This window comes from Euphorbia lathyris, chromosome 9 (genome assembly GCF_963576675.1).
Source record: "Euphorbia lathyris chromosome 9, ddEupLath1.1, whole genome shotgun sequence".
In the NCBI taxonomy this organism is placed as follows: domain Eukaryota; kingdom Viridiplantae; phylum Streptophyta; class Magnoliopsida; order Malpighiales; family Euphorbiaceae; genus Euphorbia; species Euphorbia lathyris.
Genome location: NC_088918.1, coordinates 66936219 through 66951276, shown reverse-complemented (window position 1 = coordinate 66951276; position 15058 = coordinate 66936219). Strand labels below are relative to the sequence as shown.

Below are 15058 nucleotides of genomic sequence, written 5' to 3'. Positions count from 1 at the left end.
TGCACTCAAAATGAGCTTTAAACTCAGTTTTGAGTTTAAGTACTACAGTCCAAAGGGCTCACATTCCACCCAAAACTAAGCCTTTTGAGTTTATTATTGACAATCCAAGTAGCCCATAAGAAATGTTTATGCCTAATAAGATCCCAAATCTGTTTTCCCACCGCAGTTATTCCATGACAGGATATACTTAATGCCAAGACCGTCCTATATCAGGGATCATGCTATTACATCGTGAGGTATCCTGAAATTAATGAAGTTATATTCTCTTCCTCTCTCAACTTCTCTCTTCTCTCTCCTATTTCTATTTCTATTTCTTCTCTTCCTCCTTCCCATTTCTAATTCCCAATGATCAGAACCCTAAGTCCTGGCAGATCCCAGCAGAAAAAAAAAGATACCCTTCCACATTTCCACCCAGGTCTTAAAGGTTTGGTTAAATTGCAAATAAAGCAAATGAATATCATGAATTCAAAATATTTTTCAATATTACAAAAAAACTGCAGAAATTCCTTACGCGTTTATATTCAAGATTCTTGAACTTCTTGACATCTATTTAACTATATATAACTGCCTATTGTTTTACCATAAAGCGTAAAGACATAAAAATGCTTATAACACGTGCTGAATAAATTCCTGGCAAAATTTTCTATCCATTGGGCTTACACCATGAAATAGTAATGAATTGACCATATTAAATAAGTTGCCCAAAGCAAAAGGACAATGCAAAACATAAAAGCATCACGGTGATGAAAACCCAATTAACAAAAGCTTAACCCTGCTGGCTGGGAGAACCCCCACGTCCAGTTCTTCCACTGCCACCACGAGCACCACGTACAGTTCGTACAACTCGGCCACGTACTGCTCGGCCACGGCCAGTGTTGTCAGGAGAAGAAAAAACCGTGGCTCCATACTGTCTCAGCATTGCCCGCTGCCTGGCTCTCTCTACTAAATTCACTACAGTTGAAGTTTGACTTGCAGGTGATGCCTGTTTGCTTTCTTCGGCTTCTGTTGTTTGTTTTGAGGTGTCGGCTTCTGTACTAGTGGTTGTTACACCAGACTCAGCAATTATGGTAGTAGCTTCGGTAATTTGTTCCGTCTCTGCACCAATCTGATCATCACCTTCATTCAACTTGTCAGATCCTTCAGCAGCCTCCTCAGCTCCATCCCCTTCATCATTAACATCTGCAAAATTTATTTCACCCAACTCTGTTTCTGTAGAAACCCCGGCTTCATCATCTATTCTAGCTGGTGAAGCCACAGGAGTTATGCCTCCCTCTGCTTGTCCTTCCCCAATCTCAGGGCTTCCGATCATATTAGAAACATCAACACCTTCATCAGCCTCCACAACATCAGTTGCGACTTCTCCGTCTTCTTTCTCGCTCTCAATTTCCATTTTCGGTTCCTGACTGTCATCTACAGCCTGATACCTTAAACCCCCATCCGACTCTGTTCCAGGTCCACCTGGCTTGTCCAAGAGCTGTTCACTTGCATCATTCTTCTCATTCTGTGGTTCAACTTGATCATCTAACTGATCAGACTCTTTTGGTGGCTCGACTTTCTCATCAATGGTCTCCATATCTTCCTTCTCGGTCACATCTTCCTTCTCAGTCGCACTGTCCTCATTCGAACTTTTAGTAAAGTCACCGAGAGCATCTACAGTCTCCTCGGTTTCTGTGACCATCAAACTTTCCGGAGCAACAGATTGACCATCACCTTCATTTGGAGAATCTGAAACTTTGGGTCTCTTCTGCACAGGTGCTCCAACATCAGAACTCGTCTCACCTTGAGTAAGGGCCTGCTCAGTCGACTCAACAGAGGACAAAGGTAATCGTTTGCGAGCAGGTGGTTGAGGCATTATAGCCAGACTGCGTTGAGTTGCAGATTCATGAGATGGTGCAAGCTTTCCTGGCACACTAGACGCATCCACCTCCGACATCTCTGCATCAACCTGAGGCTCGTCAGGTTTAACAAGTCGAGGCCTTACCAACCTCCGGCCAGTTTTGCGGGTTTCGATATTTGATTTAGCTATTGGAGGTCGCCTCTCCTTTGTATCTGCTTTAACAGTTGAGTGACTCGTAGTAGGGGCCACTGAAGACGGAATGGTCGACTGAGAAGAACCTGACTGACCTGTGTAGAAAGTGGAAAGGGTAAAAAGCAAATGAGTAACCAGAGATCATTATGCCAGTGGAACCAGGTTCAAAAGCTATATTGGCTTCAATTTTTACTTTCTTTTCATACTTCTATGATCAAGGTCCTGACATTTCAGAGTTGCTCAACCCAAACCTATCCCTTAGTAAACCTAACTTTCAGGTAACTCTAAAGATATTTTTTCTGTTTCAGTTCAGTTAAAACTCAGATTTGTGAAAATTTTAGGAGATAAGTATCCTATCTTCAGTTTTGATCACATGGACCTTAATGACCATGTAGTATTTGGTCATTCACCGTTAGATCTTGTCTTATTAGAATTCTAGATTGGAGATTCAAAGCATCCTAAGACTTAGATTTAATAAGCCTAGATCTAACAGTGAATGACCAAATTCACTTGGTCATTAAGGTCCATGTGAACACTGCTTATCCTATTATATGGTTTGGTACTACTTTTCAAACAATTTATACACAAAGGTTCAACTTGAGGAATTGTAACTTTTTCAACATATATATATATATATATGTAGGAATGGATTCTATAGAAAATAAGTAGCTGGAGAGTTAATTGCATAAATTGCTGACCCTCGAGATTTTCAGAACTTCATCAGAAGAAAGAATAAATATACCTGCAACATTGGTAGCAGAAGCATCAGGAACAGAAGTCTCCACAGAAGCAGTAGCTCCAAGATCACCAGAAACAGAACTGGCAGTTTTCTCAAAATTGTCAACAGCAGATAAATAAGCAGTAGCCACATCATCCAATCCATTCCCAGAAAGAAGCTGAACTACTGAGGTACCCTGAGGAGCAAAAGTAGAAATTTAAGACACATTTTAGAAAACAAAGACAATAGGTACATATACACAAAGATTTATCAGAAACTGTGAAGCACGGAAACGCATCCCAGCTTGCATTTCAACGTTTCTTTGAGATACAAGAAAGGGAAACGTCTGGAAACTGAAACGAAAAGTTTCAGGGCGGGTTTCGGTAATTAAGAAAAATATGAAACGCGTTTCAAACTTTGAAAAGAGTTTCTGCTCCAGTTTCTGCAGAAGTTCTGCAAATTGAAAATTGCTCTTTCTGCAATTCTGTATCGCACTAGGACTAGAATATGAAAATTGGAAATTGAAACTTCCTATTTGAAGTCAAACTTTTCTTATATTGATGATAACTTTTTCCTTCTATTTAAACAATTAACCGCTACAATTCTGAATTCTTGAGCAAGCTTGAACTTTGAAGTCATTCTTCCTTAGTTTCTTCAAGCTTCAACTTCTGAAAATCTGATCTAATCTAACTAGAGCTATCAATTTATCAAGAAGACAAGGAGTGTTTTCCTTTTCCATGTTGTTCATCATCTTCATTCACATACATGCATGAACTTTGAAGTCATTCTTCCTTAGTTTCATACGTTCATTGATTAATGTCATTGTATGTATAATTACTAATATTATGTATTTGAAATAGTTCTCTTATTTGCAAGACATGCATGATGACACTTGCCAAATCCCAATATAATATTTTATACAAGATTTAGTTTGGTGGGTGGTTTGGTGAAAAAATAATCTTGATATTGGGTGGGTATTTTTGTTCACTAAATTATTATGTCTTTGTAAAGCATATTGATGGATAAATTAATAGGAAGTCAAAAACTTATTACTAATTTATTATGTATAATATTAATAATTGGTTATATATAAGAATTGCACATTATTTTTTTTAAATATATTATTAAAATTTTAAAATTTATAAAGGCGCCCCTATATTTTCAATATTTACACGTTTCCCCCACATTTCCATTTCCTACGTTTTCTAGAAATCACGTTTCCCGGTTTCCATTTCTGTTTCCGTTTCCATGCATCATAGATCAGAACTAATTATTGAAAAAACATGGCAAGTTCATTTCTCTACAGTTTTCTAGTGGAGGCAACCAAGTCAGCTAAAAAATGTTTCATTTGGATTTGGTTAAATCCCAAGTTCTCATATATTTGGGTACTCATAAATGACCTTTTTTCTTCATTTAAATTTCAACATACTAATATCATATGGTAAATAAGCATACTTTGAGACCCTCGAGGAATCTATTGGTTGCCCCTCTGCCATATGTTGAAAAAAAACAAGCAAGCAGAGAGGATTCATTTATCTACAGATTCAAAAGTAACAAAAAAGAATAGGAAATTGTAGTTGATCATTTGAAAAAATTTAATCACCTGTGGAAGTTTGCCTTCAAGATGCTTAAGCTTTTCAAGCTCATCTGAAAGGCGCTTCAGAGCCTCCTTATGCTCATCAAGTTTACTTGTGTACTTTGACTTATCCTAATATTTAGAAAGCCAGGCAACAATGCAAAAGAAAATACATCATAATGAACTATAAACAAAAAGAAAGAAGAGTATGCTTCAGCACAATATAACTACTATGACTCAAAAAGAAACTAACATAAATTCACAAAGAATGTGATGAAACCATATCAAATTCTTATATAAGATCTGACATGCATTTATTTCTGTTTATGTTATTGTCATGTACTCATATGCATGTCCTAGGTAACAGCTACCTGTTCAACTCTTTGAAATGATTCCAGAATTGCCTTCTCTCGGTTCTTGCGATTAGCTTTTTCCAGCCGATGATCCTCTTTCTCCTTTTTCAAGTCCTCTCTAAGCTTCTCCACATGTCTCTCCAAAAGCTGGGTAATCATGGTATAAGGACTTCAATTGATAAGCATAACAAAAGAAGAATGGGGAGCAAGTTTATGTAAAAACCTGTATTTTATGTTCTTTCTCCTCCCTTTCCTTCATCACTTGCTCACCACCAACACTTCCCATGGTCCTTTTCCCTGACAAGGAATATTGATGACTATAATAAGACAAATAGAAACTTGAAAAGGCCACTAAATGACTGTGTAACTTAAGAGGAGTACCTTGTTTCAGGTCCTCAATCTGTTTGGAAAGTGCTTGTTTCTCCCGGCTGAATTCATCCTTTTCCTTCGATAGATTGTCAAACTTTCTCTACCGTATATAACAGAACACAGGAAACACTTTAATAACATGAAAACTATTTAATGCAGTAACTCCTAATACCACTTATAGCAAATTATCTATATTTTGAACTTTTCAACAATAACAACAATCTGTTTCATGCACAACCTTCATCTGAAATACCAGCTTTCTCTGCTCCTTTAACTCTGAAGTCAGACTTGCCTGCAAGTAAGGGCATATTTAAAATGTTAGATAGAAGCATCAAACTTTTGAGTGTTTGTAGGAAAGATTGTTGTACATCACCTCTGATTTCAGGATGTCATTGACCTTTTGCTCCCTCTGACTCAGTTCTAATTCGCTCTTTGAAAGATCTTGCTCCAACTTTGATATGGTCTCCTGATTTTTTATCACAAGGTTCTTGACCTCTTCAATTTCAGATTCCTTCTCTTTCAGTTTTTCCTGTAGAAGACATGTCAATATGCGAAAATAAGCAACAGGGTTACACACGAGTAACTGAATTAGACATAAAAGAATAAGGAGCAAATATCTGAGGTCTGCTTGACATTGCAGCCAATGTTTGAAAATTATACAAGAATTTTTTAAAACAGCAAGGTTGAATAAGCTACAATTCATACAGCAATTATTGTTTGTAAATATTGACAAAAAATATTCAAAGCAAAACTTGTGCATAGTCCATTTTAACTAATGATAATTTCAAGATAGAACGATGCATTAGATTCTATTTTCAATAGCCAAATTATTCAGATTTCTGATGTAACCAACCAATTACTAGACAGTACAGACAGTTTGTAACTATCCATAGAATTAATAAGCTCAAATTCTAAGAATCTATTAAGATCCCACTATTAAAAAGTTCTGAAACAATCAACTCTGTTTGCATCTACTAAAAGATACACTTGGGGACTGTTTTGGTTCAATTGTTGCTTTTTATTGTTTGTTGCTCCTAGTAGCTTATGGATGTTAGCTGATTTTCCTTCCAAAATATCAATAGTTGTTCTCAATCATAATCAAATAGTCATATATCTTATATCTGTTGTTTGGAGTAAAACAGCAAAAAGGAGAACCAAAAGGGCACTAATAATTGAACATTAAAGCAACACAATCTTCCTAAAATTAAGTTTGAGATCATATTAAGTAAACCTACTAGATATATCACATAAAACTAGAGGTAACTTTCATATTTAATTGAACTATATTATGAAGTAACTAGTTAAATTCTAATTAATAAAATCCTAAGCTATGGGAAATAATAAACTATCCTACAATTATCTCACAATTTATAACTTACAGTTGCAAAAAGGAGAAAAAATACATATAACTCTATGTACCATAATTAAAAAATTATACAAATTCAATTTTATCATAACGCTATCTAGGTCTAATCTTGTAAATATATTATATATACAGCTAATTAAAAAACAAAGTTATTTCTAAAAGAACAGTTATAACAAATTACGCACAGTTCTATTCATATACATATGATAATAATCCTATTTATTAACTTAAAACCCTTCCAATATTTTAAGTAATATCAAATTATTTGAGCAAAATAGGGGTTTTCTATTCATAAACATAGATATAGACTATGTTGCATGGACACGGAAACGGAAACCAGGAAAACAACGTTCTAAAACATAACCTTGACACAAAATGCAGAAATGCTACTAAAGAGGAGTGTCCTTGCAACATAAATACACATTGTAAACAGAGAGAAGATAGAGAAAAGTGAAGGAAAAATTCTTCTATATTTTCATAAAACTTAATGATAGGTTACAACATACTTATATACAAATATCAACAGTATATTACTACCAGTATATTATATAGGGGGTTAAATGCACCATTGGTCACTGAACTTACATGGTTGTCTCAAAATGGTCACTCAACTTCAATTTGTCTCAATAAAATCAATCAAATTTGAGTTTTGTCTCAATTAGGTCACTCTGGCGATTTCATTGCTTAAAAAAGCATCGGAATGATAACATAAGTGACACGTCTGTACGGGTCAACTCAAATCTCCGACCAAAACGACACATGACATCCACGTATGCGCCATATGGCTATCACGTGTCGATTATTTTTATGAAAAAAAAAAAATTTAGTTTTTTTCATAAAAATAACCGCATACTTGGATGTCATGTGTCGTTTCGGTCAGAGATTTGAGTTGACTCATATAGATGCATCACGTGTGTCATCATTCCGATGCTTTTTAATCAATGAAATCGTCAAAGTGACCTAATTGAGACAAAACTCAAAGTTTAGTGATTTTATTGAGAAAAATTGAAGTTAAGTGACCATTTTGAGACAATCATGTAAGTTCAGTGACCAATGGTGCATTTAACCCCTATATAATAGGCTGGCAGTAATATATGGCTGGCAATAATATACTGTTCATATTTGTATATAAATATGTTGTAACCTATCATTAATTTTTATGAAAATATATTTGTATAAATATTCTATAACACTACCCCTCAAACTGGAGAATAGATATTGATCATCCCCAACTTGGTACGGATATAATTGATTCGGGTTCCTAGTAAAGCTTCCTGTCCAGACATGTGGACTTGTGGTTGTAACATCTTCTAACTTTCCGTGTGTATAATGACAATTAACTTCTATATGTTTGGTCCTCTCATTAAACACATAATTGTTCGCAATATAGATAGGTGCTTCATTATCACACCATAAGTTCATTGGTTTTGTCCGTACAAACCCAAGTTCATCAAGAACATGACGTAACCATACAAGCTCACATGTAGTTTGTGTCATAGCTCCAAATCCAGCTCCGGCACTAGATCGAGACACAACACTTTGTTTCTTGCTTTTCCAAGAAACAAGATTTCCAACAACAAACACACAATAACCAGTCGTAGAGTGTCTAGCTGAAAGATCCCCCAGCATAGTGAACCCTTCTACAATATGATGACCATGATTTCGATACAAGAGACCTCGTCCAAGAGCTCCCTTTAAATATTTCAGAATATGAACAACAGCCAATGCGATGTTCTAGGTGAAGACATGAACTGGCTTACAACACTCACCACAAAAGCAATATAGGGCGAGTGAATGTTAGATAATTAAATTTCCCAACAACCCTTCTGTATTTCTCAAGTTTCTCAAGCAAATCACATTCATTGCCTTTTAACTTCATGTTTGGTATCATAGGGGCATCAAAGGCCTTTGATTCACTCAGTCGTGAGACAAATTCCTTTACTACTGCAAAAAAAACCTCTATTCCCAAGAAGTACTTCAATTGTCTTAAGTCCTTCGTTTGGAAACAGTACCAAGGAAATGTTTCAACTTTGTAATTCCTACTGTATCATTACTAGTGATCACTATGTCATCAACATACACCACTAAAAGAATGCACCTAGAACCTGATGATGTAAAGAAAATAGAAGGATCACATGCACTTCTATGAAGCCCCAAATTCAATTACTGCAGCACTGAATCTTCCAAACCAAGCACAAGAGAATTGTTTCAGGACATACCGTGACTTATTCAATTTGCATACCTTCCTAGACTCCCCTTGAGCAACAAAGGTGGTTCCATATAAACCTCTTCACGTAAATCTCCATTTAAGAAAACATTTTTAACATCAAGATGATAAAGCAACCAATTATAAGTAGCAGATGAACAGCCGAACATAAGTCAATTTAGCAACAGGAGAGAAAGTATCAAAGTAATGAAGGTCATATGTCTGAGCATACCCTTTCGCAACTAATCGAGCTTTTAGACGAGCCATTGTACCATCAGGGTTTACCTTAATAGCAAATACGGAACCAATAGCTTTCTTATGGGCCGGTAGAGAAACAAGATCCCAAGTATGGTTATCTTCCAAAGCCTTTATTTCTTCTTTCATTGCTTCCACCAATCCGAACGAGTCAATGCTTCAGCAACAAATGAAGAGACAACAACAGAGTCTGAAGAGGCTACAAAAGACTTGGAGGAGAAGAAGACGTAGAATCTAGAACACAAGAAGAAATATTGGTGTCGGGATCTGTAGCTGAGAATAAACTTGATGAATAACAGGCAGAGAGGGAGGAGAGACTTCATGTTCACTCACAGTATATACCAAAAAATCATCATATGATTTGAGCAACAGGTGGAAGATTGGCAGAGGTATGAAAAGAAGAAAGGATACTTGAGTTACTAGTCATATGATTTGTAGCACTAGAGTCAACAACCCAACTACGAGAGGATGTGGAGAGGCACGCAATATGATTACCTGTGTCTGCTAAAACAGTCGTTGAAGATTTGGGAACATCATGATTCATGGAGAGTTGTTGAAGTCGAGCATATTCATTTGCTGGAACAGTGATTGTTGGAGTAGAGCGTGGAGATGGTAAGATTCCATCTTGAGCCACCATGTTAGCAACTCCCCTAGTAGTGGTCTGCCCGGTATTTTGTGGAGATTTACCATACAGCTTCCAACAGTATTTCTTGATATGCCCCTCTCCTTCACAATGATAACAGGCCTTAGGAGAGTTACGATTACTAGGAGGATTTTGATGACTACTCGTGCTCCCACAATTCACATTCTTGAGACACTGTGCCAGAGCTCAAATCACCATCTTCATCCTTGCATATACGAAGTAACTGAGCATCTATGTTGCCCGGACACGGACACGGATACGGATACGGTATCCGACACGGACACGGATACGGGAAACGTCATTTCTATAAAACACAGGACACAGATACGTGGGGGAAACGTGTAAATATTAAAAATATAGGGGCACATTTATAAATATTAAAAATATATTTTTATATATGATTTTTTTGTAATATAACTAAATGAATACATATAAACGAAATTAATTTCTCTGCACATACATATAACATAATCTTTGCATATTCCTGCTCTCCAAATCTATTTCAAATAACAATCGATGATTGAAGTTGAACCTCTGTTTTTTCAAATTTGAAGAATCGACATTTTTTTTTCTGGGACACGCGTATCCTTCACTGATACGCGTGTCCAACTTTCCGATATTACGGACACGGCCCCGACACCGTGTCCCAGGCGTTTCCGGCCGTATCCGTATCAGATACGTATCCGACACGCGATACGTTAGGTCTATCGCGTGTCCGTGCTTCAGAGCTGAGCATAAAGATCAGAGAAAGAGGGAAGTTTCCCACTAGTTAATAGCTGAGAGCGAGCTACTTCATACGAGGAATCTGGACCAGCCAGGAAGCATTGAATGAATATGCGTTCCTATTCTTCATGCATCCGTTTGACATTAGCAACATAGGAAATAAAGCTCATTTTTCCTCAAAAGTTTGTCTCGAATCATTATAGTATTGGAACAAGGTACATCCCTTTTGTTCAGCACAATAGATTTTCAACAGCAACTTATGAATATGTGACAAATCCTTTTTACCGGCATACATAGATGCAAGATATTCCCAGAGCTCCTTGACAGTCGCATAGTGGGTTACAATATCATCGATATTAGGTGCCGGAGTATTTTTGAATCATATTAAACAACCTTCAATCCACTGTCCCCCGTTTCTTTCCTTTTTCATCATACTTCGAAGGGGAATCATCTCATTGATACTATCGGCAAACCGTTGAACAATACATCTCCATTGCACATAATCCTTAAGAGCAATTAATTTTCTGTCCCATATTTTCATATTACCAAATGAAATTTCAGTAAAAAAATTCTTGTTTGCCATTTGCAACCAAGTCTAACAAATTAAGTTTCCACATAAATTTTGTTGGACCAGCTCACACTATGAAAATGAGATTTGGAAGAAACCAACCGAGCATGTATACCGGAAATTGCAAGAAAACGACGGAAAAAGAAAGGCTGAAAAACTGATGTGCCAAGCACTGTGATTCCGACGACCCGATTTCAAAGAGACACCAATCGGAGAAAGGTGGTGAGATAAACAGAACCTTTGAAAGTCAAGTTACTCAAGAGGCCCATGCTTGCTGATAGTAACTTTCAACAGAAAATATAGCCTAGATCAGCATCATTTTGAAAACAAGAAGCACGTATTTTAAGATGCAAAGTGCAAATATTACCATCATTGTCTTCAGAGACAAAACATCAAAACAGAAAATCTAAAGCATCAGAAAATCTCAGTGTAGGAATTTCTGAAGCACACTTCTCAAGACCCAGAAAAATTCCAGTTTATGCAAGGTTGATAAGTCAATTTAGCCTTTGAAATGCTACCAACAGTATAGTTTATTTACACCCCAACTAAGCACATTGCTACAAATATTTCAGTAAATGTAAATCAAGTCCATTTCAAGAGCGCATTAAAATGGTTACCTGCATTTCCCGGAAAGAATCCTTCATTCTATCGTAATCCTCCAAATCAATATTTCTAGACCTCTCAAGTACCTTCAAAAATTGTGTAAGAATACTCCAATGATGAATCTTCTACATGCAAGGGAAAAAGAAAATAGGCAAAATACCTCTGAAACTCTCTTTTCCAGATGATCTTTCTCCATTATTTCCATTTCAATTTTCTTCTTGAAAGATTCTATCTCAATTTGTCTCTCCCTCAACAAAGATTCTAGATTGTCAGAATGAGCCCTAGCCTTTTGCACTTCTTCACGCAATTTCTAACATGATTTTACATAGAATTTTCATATCGGTAAGTGTTGACAATGGAGACTGAGAATTATGTGTAATAAACATGAACTGAAAGAGAACTTAATTCCAACTTCCAAGTTGACCAAAAACATACCTGGCCTTCTTCGAAATTGTGCCTGTTTTCCTCTCTGAGTTGCATGTTGCTTTCACGCAGTAAATTGATTTCTCCCACCTAAAAATACGTTCAAGTTATCAGATTAGGAGGATAGCTAAATATTTTAGAGAGCAGCAAACTTTTAACTGAAGAAGATGGTGTTTGAAAGCAACTTTCAAATGAACAAAGAAAGAAATAATACCAAACAACAACAGCAAGTATGTGATTCAAAGGATACTATGAAAATAGGAATATAATTTCTACCATTGCTATCAACAATTGACCAAAGAAATAAAGCATTACCTGAAATTTAAGGGATTTGAACTCTTCATCTGAGAATAATGACGCCCTTGAATTCGCACGCTCAGTATGCAGTGAAGCCTGCGCACTTTCAGCTGCCTTTAAGGATTTCTCAAGCTACACAGATTTGGAATTGTCAGCCTTAGATGATCTTCGGTAAGGAGACATTTAAATAAAAAGTAACTCCATATTCAAATGTACAAAATGCAACACTAAAGATCAAACTAGCTACAGACCGAACGCAATTGTTTCCTAATAATTGTTTCTTAAATTTGCAAGTTATTAAAGAATAGCATATGCTACAAGAGTACATATTTAGCTACATTACCAAAAGTTCAAACTCACTTTTCCTTCTCTCTAAGCATATTCAATTTAACAAGAGAGAATATTACAATGAACCAGATATGACTTTAAGCACCGTACAACACATCTAGATGTGTTATATAATTATATTCAGGAAGAGAAAAAAAGGACTTAAGAGATACAACAATAGAACTTGACAACACTATTTATAAAGATCATTGGTCCTTGAAAGAAAGGTAATGTCCAAAAAAAAATTATCTCTTACTTGTGATTGCAATCGAAGCTTTTCCTGTTTTAGCAAGGAAATCTCAGTTTCTGCCTGTTGAAAAGAATGAAGATTAGAGAACTCCACATCTCTCAAGGAGAAGAAGCACTTCAAAAAATATGTACTTACTATTTCCTTTGTCCTTCTAAGATAGCTGATTACATTCTGCAATCCTGTTTCACTTTGGGAATCTGGATCAGTGAAACTAGAAGAAATACCTGCAGCAGTACGATCTTTCTCGGCCAACTGAATGTGCAATGCCTCGAGTCGATTATGCAATATTTTGTTCTGCAAGATGGTTTTCAAAGACAAAGATCAGGAACACAATGCACAAAAGTATACGTAGACAAACTGTACCATAAATGCTTCATCCCTGTATAAGAGAAACAATGAATTCAAAAGGGTTCCATTTTTTCCGGCCATTCTGATAAACATTGAAGTATTATGCAACTAGGGGCACTAAGCTTTTCGTTTTGCTTTTCTCTTTTACATTTGTTAAGAAACGAGCTTTTCTATTGTGTTCATTAATAATTATCACAACCTCCAGACAATCCCTTTAGCACAACCACCACTACATATATATATATATATATATATAGGTCTGAATGCATACCAAGCAAGCAATCAGAATTAGAAAAGGACGAAATAAGTTTTTGCAGTTCCAGAACTCTTTATCCCTCAATGTCTAGAGCTGAAGAATCTCAGATTAGTAAAATCTAAAATAACTATTCTAACTTATAGTAGACAAAGTGGAAAACTAATAATGAGTTATTATAACAGCCTTCCTGACAGACAGGAACCTGAAATAACAAAATGAGGTACAAGGATCACATATAGAACAAAGATTTACTTGCAATTCTACAAGGCACATATAGATAATAGAAAGAAGAAATTATACAAAAACCTGTTCATTAAGCTCATTATATTTTTTCTCAGCTTCTTTTTTTGATTCCTCCAGAAATAATTTCTCAGCCTCAAATTTAGCATGAAGCTCCTTCTGCAAAATATCAGATCAGATTCATAAGTACTATCCTTGCAAAACAAACCTCACTGAGGGTGGCAGGTCTGAAAGACTAATGAACACCTATTTTTTGCCATCAACTGGTAATCTTAAGTACCGCATATCAGCAATAGTGTAAAAACAACTCCAAAAATGGATGTAATTGTCAAGCCTTATAAAGTCATTTTGACAATTCATTAGAATTGAGACCAATCACCTTCAATGTTTTTCAATAAGCATGCGTATTATCAACTAAAACCCCATGAAAATCTATTAAAAATGGAAATTCTCAATAAAGCATGAATGTGCTTTTCAATTTCAAATTACTACCGATTACACATCTTCCTTTCCCAGCAATTACAACCACATTGCTATTCAATACCCATAATTGACTTCACAAGTAGTACCACCAATGGGATAAATAAGAATTGCTCTCGGTGTCTCCTCAGTCACCCCCCCCCCCCCCCTCTGCGCCACGTGCATGCTAACAATTCAATTCCTCCATTTAAAAGCGTACAGAGGCTCAAAAGATTTTATAATTATCCATGGAAGGACTGCAAATGCTCAATTAAGCATGCTTGAGTTTTTTAAGTCAAGTTCCAAATAATGGGCACCTCCCTGCTCCAGGTCTTGGAACCACTTTATGTCCAATTATGCTTACCAATATTAAATGCCCCACAGTAAAGCAGCACCAACAGATGAGAAAAGCATAAATGCCTCAAAGATAAATAGATTTTTAATCTATTAGCAGATACAAATTAACAAAGCATTTGCATTAAAATATTCAATACAAATAGCTAAGCATAGCAAGTAAGTTGAAAGAAAAGCAGACACAGTCAAGTACCACATAAGATTTAGCTTTACATAATAACATGAATGAAAGCCTCAATATGGCACCAAAAAAGTAGCCATTACGCACTCTTCAAGTTAAGAAACAAGCCAATCAGATTTAGAAGCAAGATAACATGAAAACAATAGAAATAAAATACAACAAAAAGAACCACATCAAATTAGGGAAGAGAAACAGAAGGAGAAAAGAACACAATAGTCCAGCACCATTACATTTTCACTTTTCTGTTCATCTGCCAATTTACGCAGGTCAGATGCCTGCTGCTGTACGGAGGCCAAGGCTTCTGATGTTTTTGCTAACTCTTTAATTGTCTCAGATTGCAGAACAACCTAAACAAAAAGAATAGATAAGTAGATAAATAAATAATCTTTCAAAATCACCAAAAAGACTGCATATGTGTGGATCAGATAATATCAGATACTAACAATCAGTTAACTGCAAAAATAAAATAATCCCATTCTTATTCTGTTTAAAGAGACAAAAAATCATGCTAGGT

General features: G+C 36.0%; 1 protein-coding gene across 2 annotated transcripts in view; it reads right to left on the bottom strand.

Annotated features, from left to right (window-relative positions):
- Positions 1-416: 416 nt before the first annotated feature.
- Positions 417-15058, bottom strand: part of LOC136206596 (nuclear-pore anchor) — a 36479-nt gene continuing 21837 nt past the window's right edge. For both annotated transcript variants that reach the window (XM_065997709.1, XM_065997710.1), the window contains exons 33-48: positions 14775-14891; positions 13617-13709; positions 12842-13000; positions 12713-12766; positions 12148-12261; positions 11845-11922; positions 11570-11719; positions 11424-11495; positions 5419-5574; positions 5284-5337; positions 5058-5145; positions 4900-4973; positions 4695-4823; positions 4351-4455; positions 2772-2943; positions 417-2124 (exon numbers count right to left, since the gene is read on the bottom strand). In XM_065997709.1, the coding sequence (XP_065853781.1) occupies positions 767-2124; positions 2772-2943; positions 4351-4455; positions 4695-4823; positions 4900-4973; positions 5058-5145; positions 5284-5337; positions 5419-5574; positions 11424-11495; positions 11570-11719; positions 11845-11922; positions 12148-12261; positions 12713-12766; positions 12842-13000; positions 13617-13709; positions 14775-14891 (2973 nt within the window). In that variant the 3' untranslated portion in view covers positions 417-766. The remainder of the gene's footprint in view (positions 2125-2771; positions 2944-4350; positions 4456-4694; positions 4824-4899; positions 4974-5057; positions 5146-5283; positions 5338-5418; positions 5575-11423; positions 11496-11569; positions 11720-11844; positions 11923-12147; positions 12262-12712; positions 12767-12841; positions 13001-13616; positions 13710-14774; positions 14892-15058) is intronic.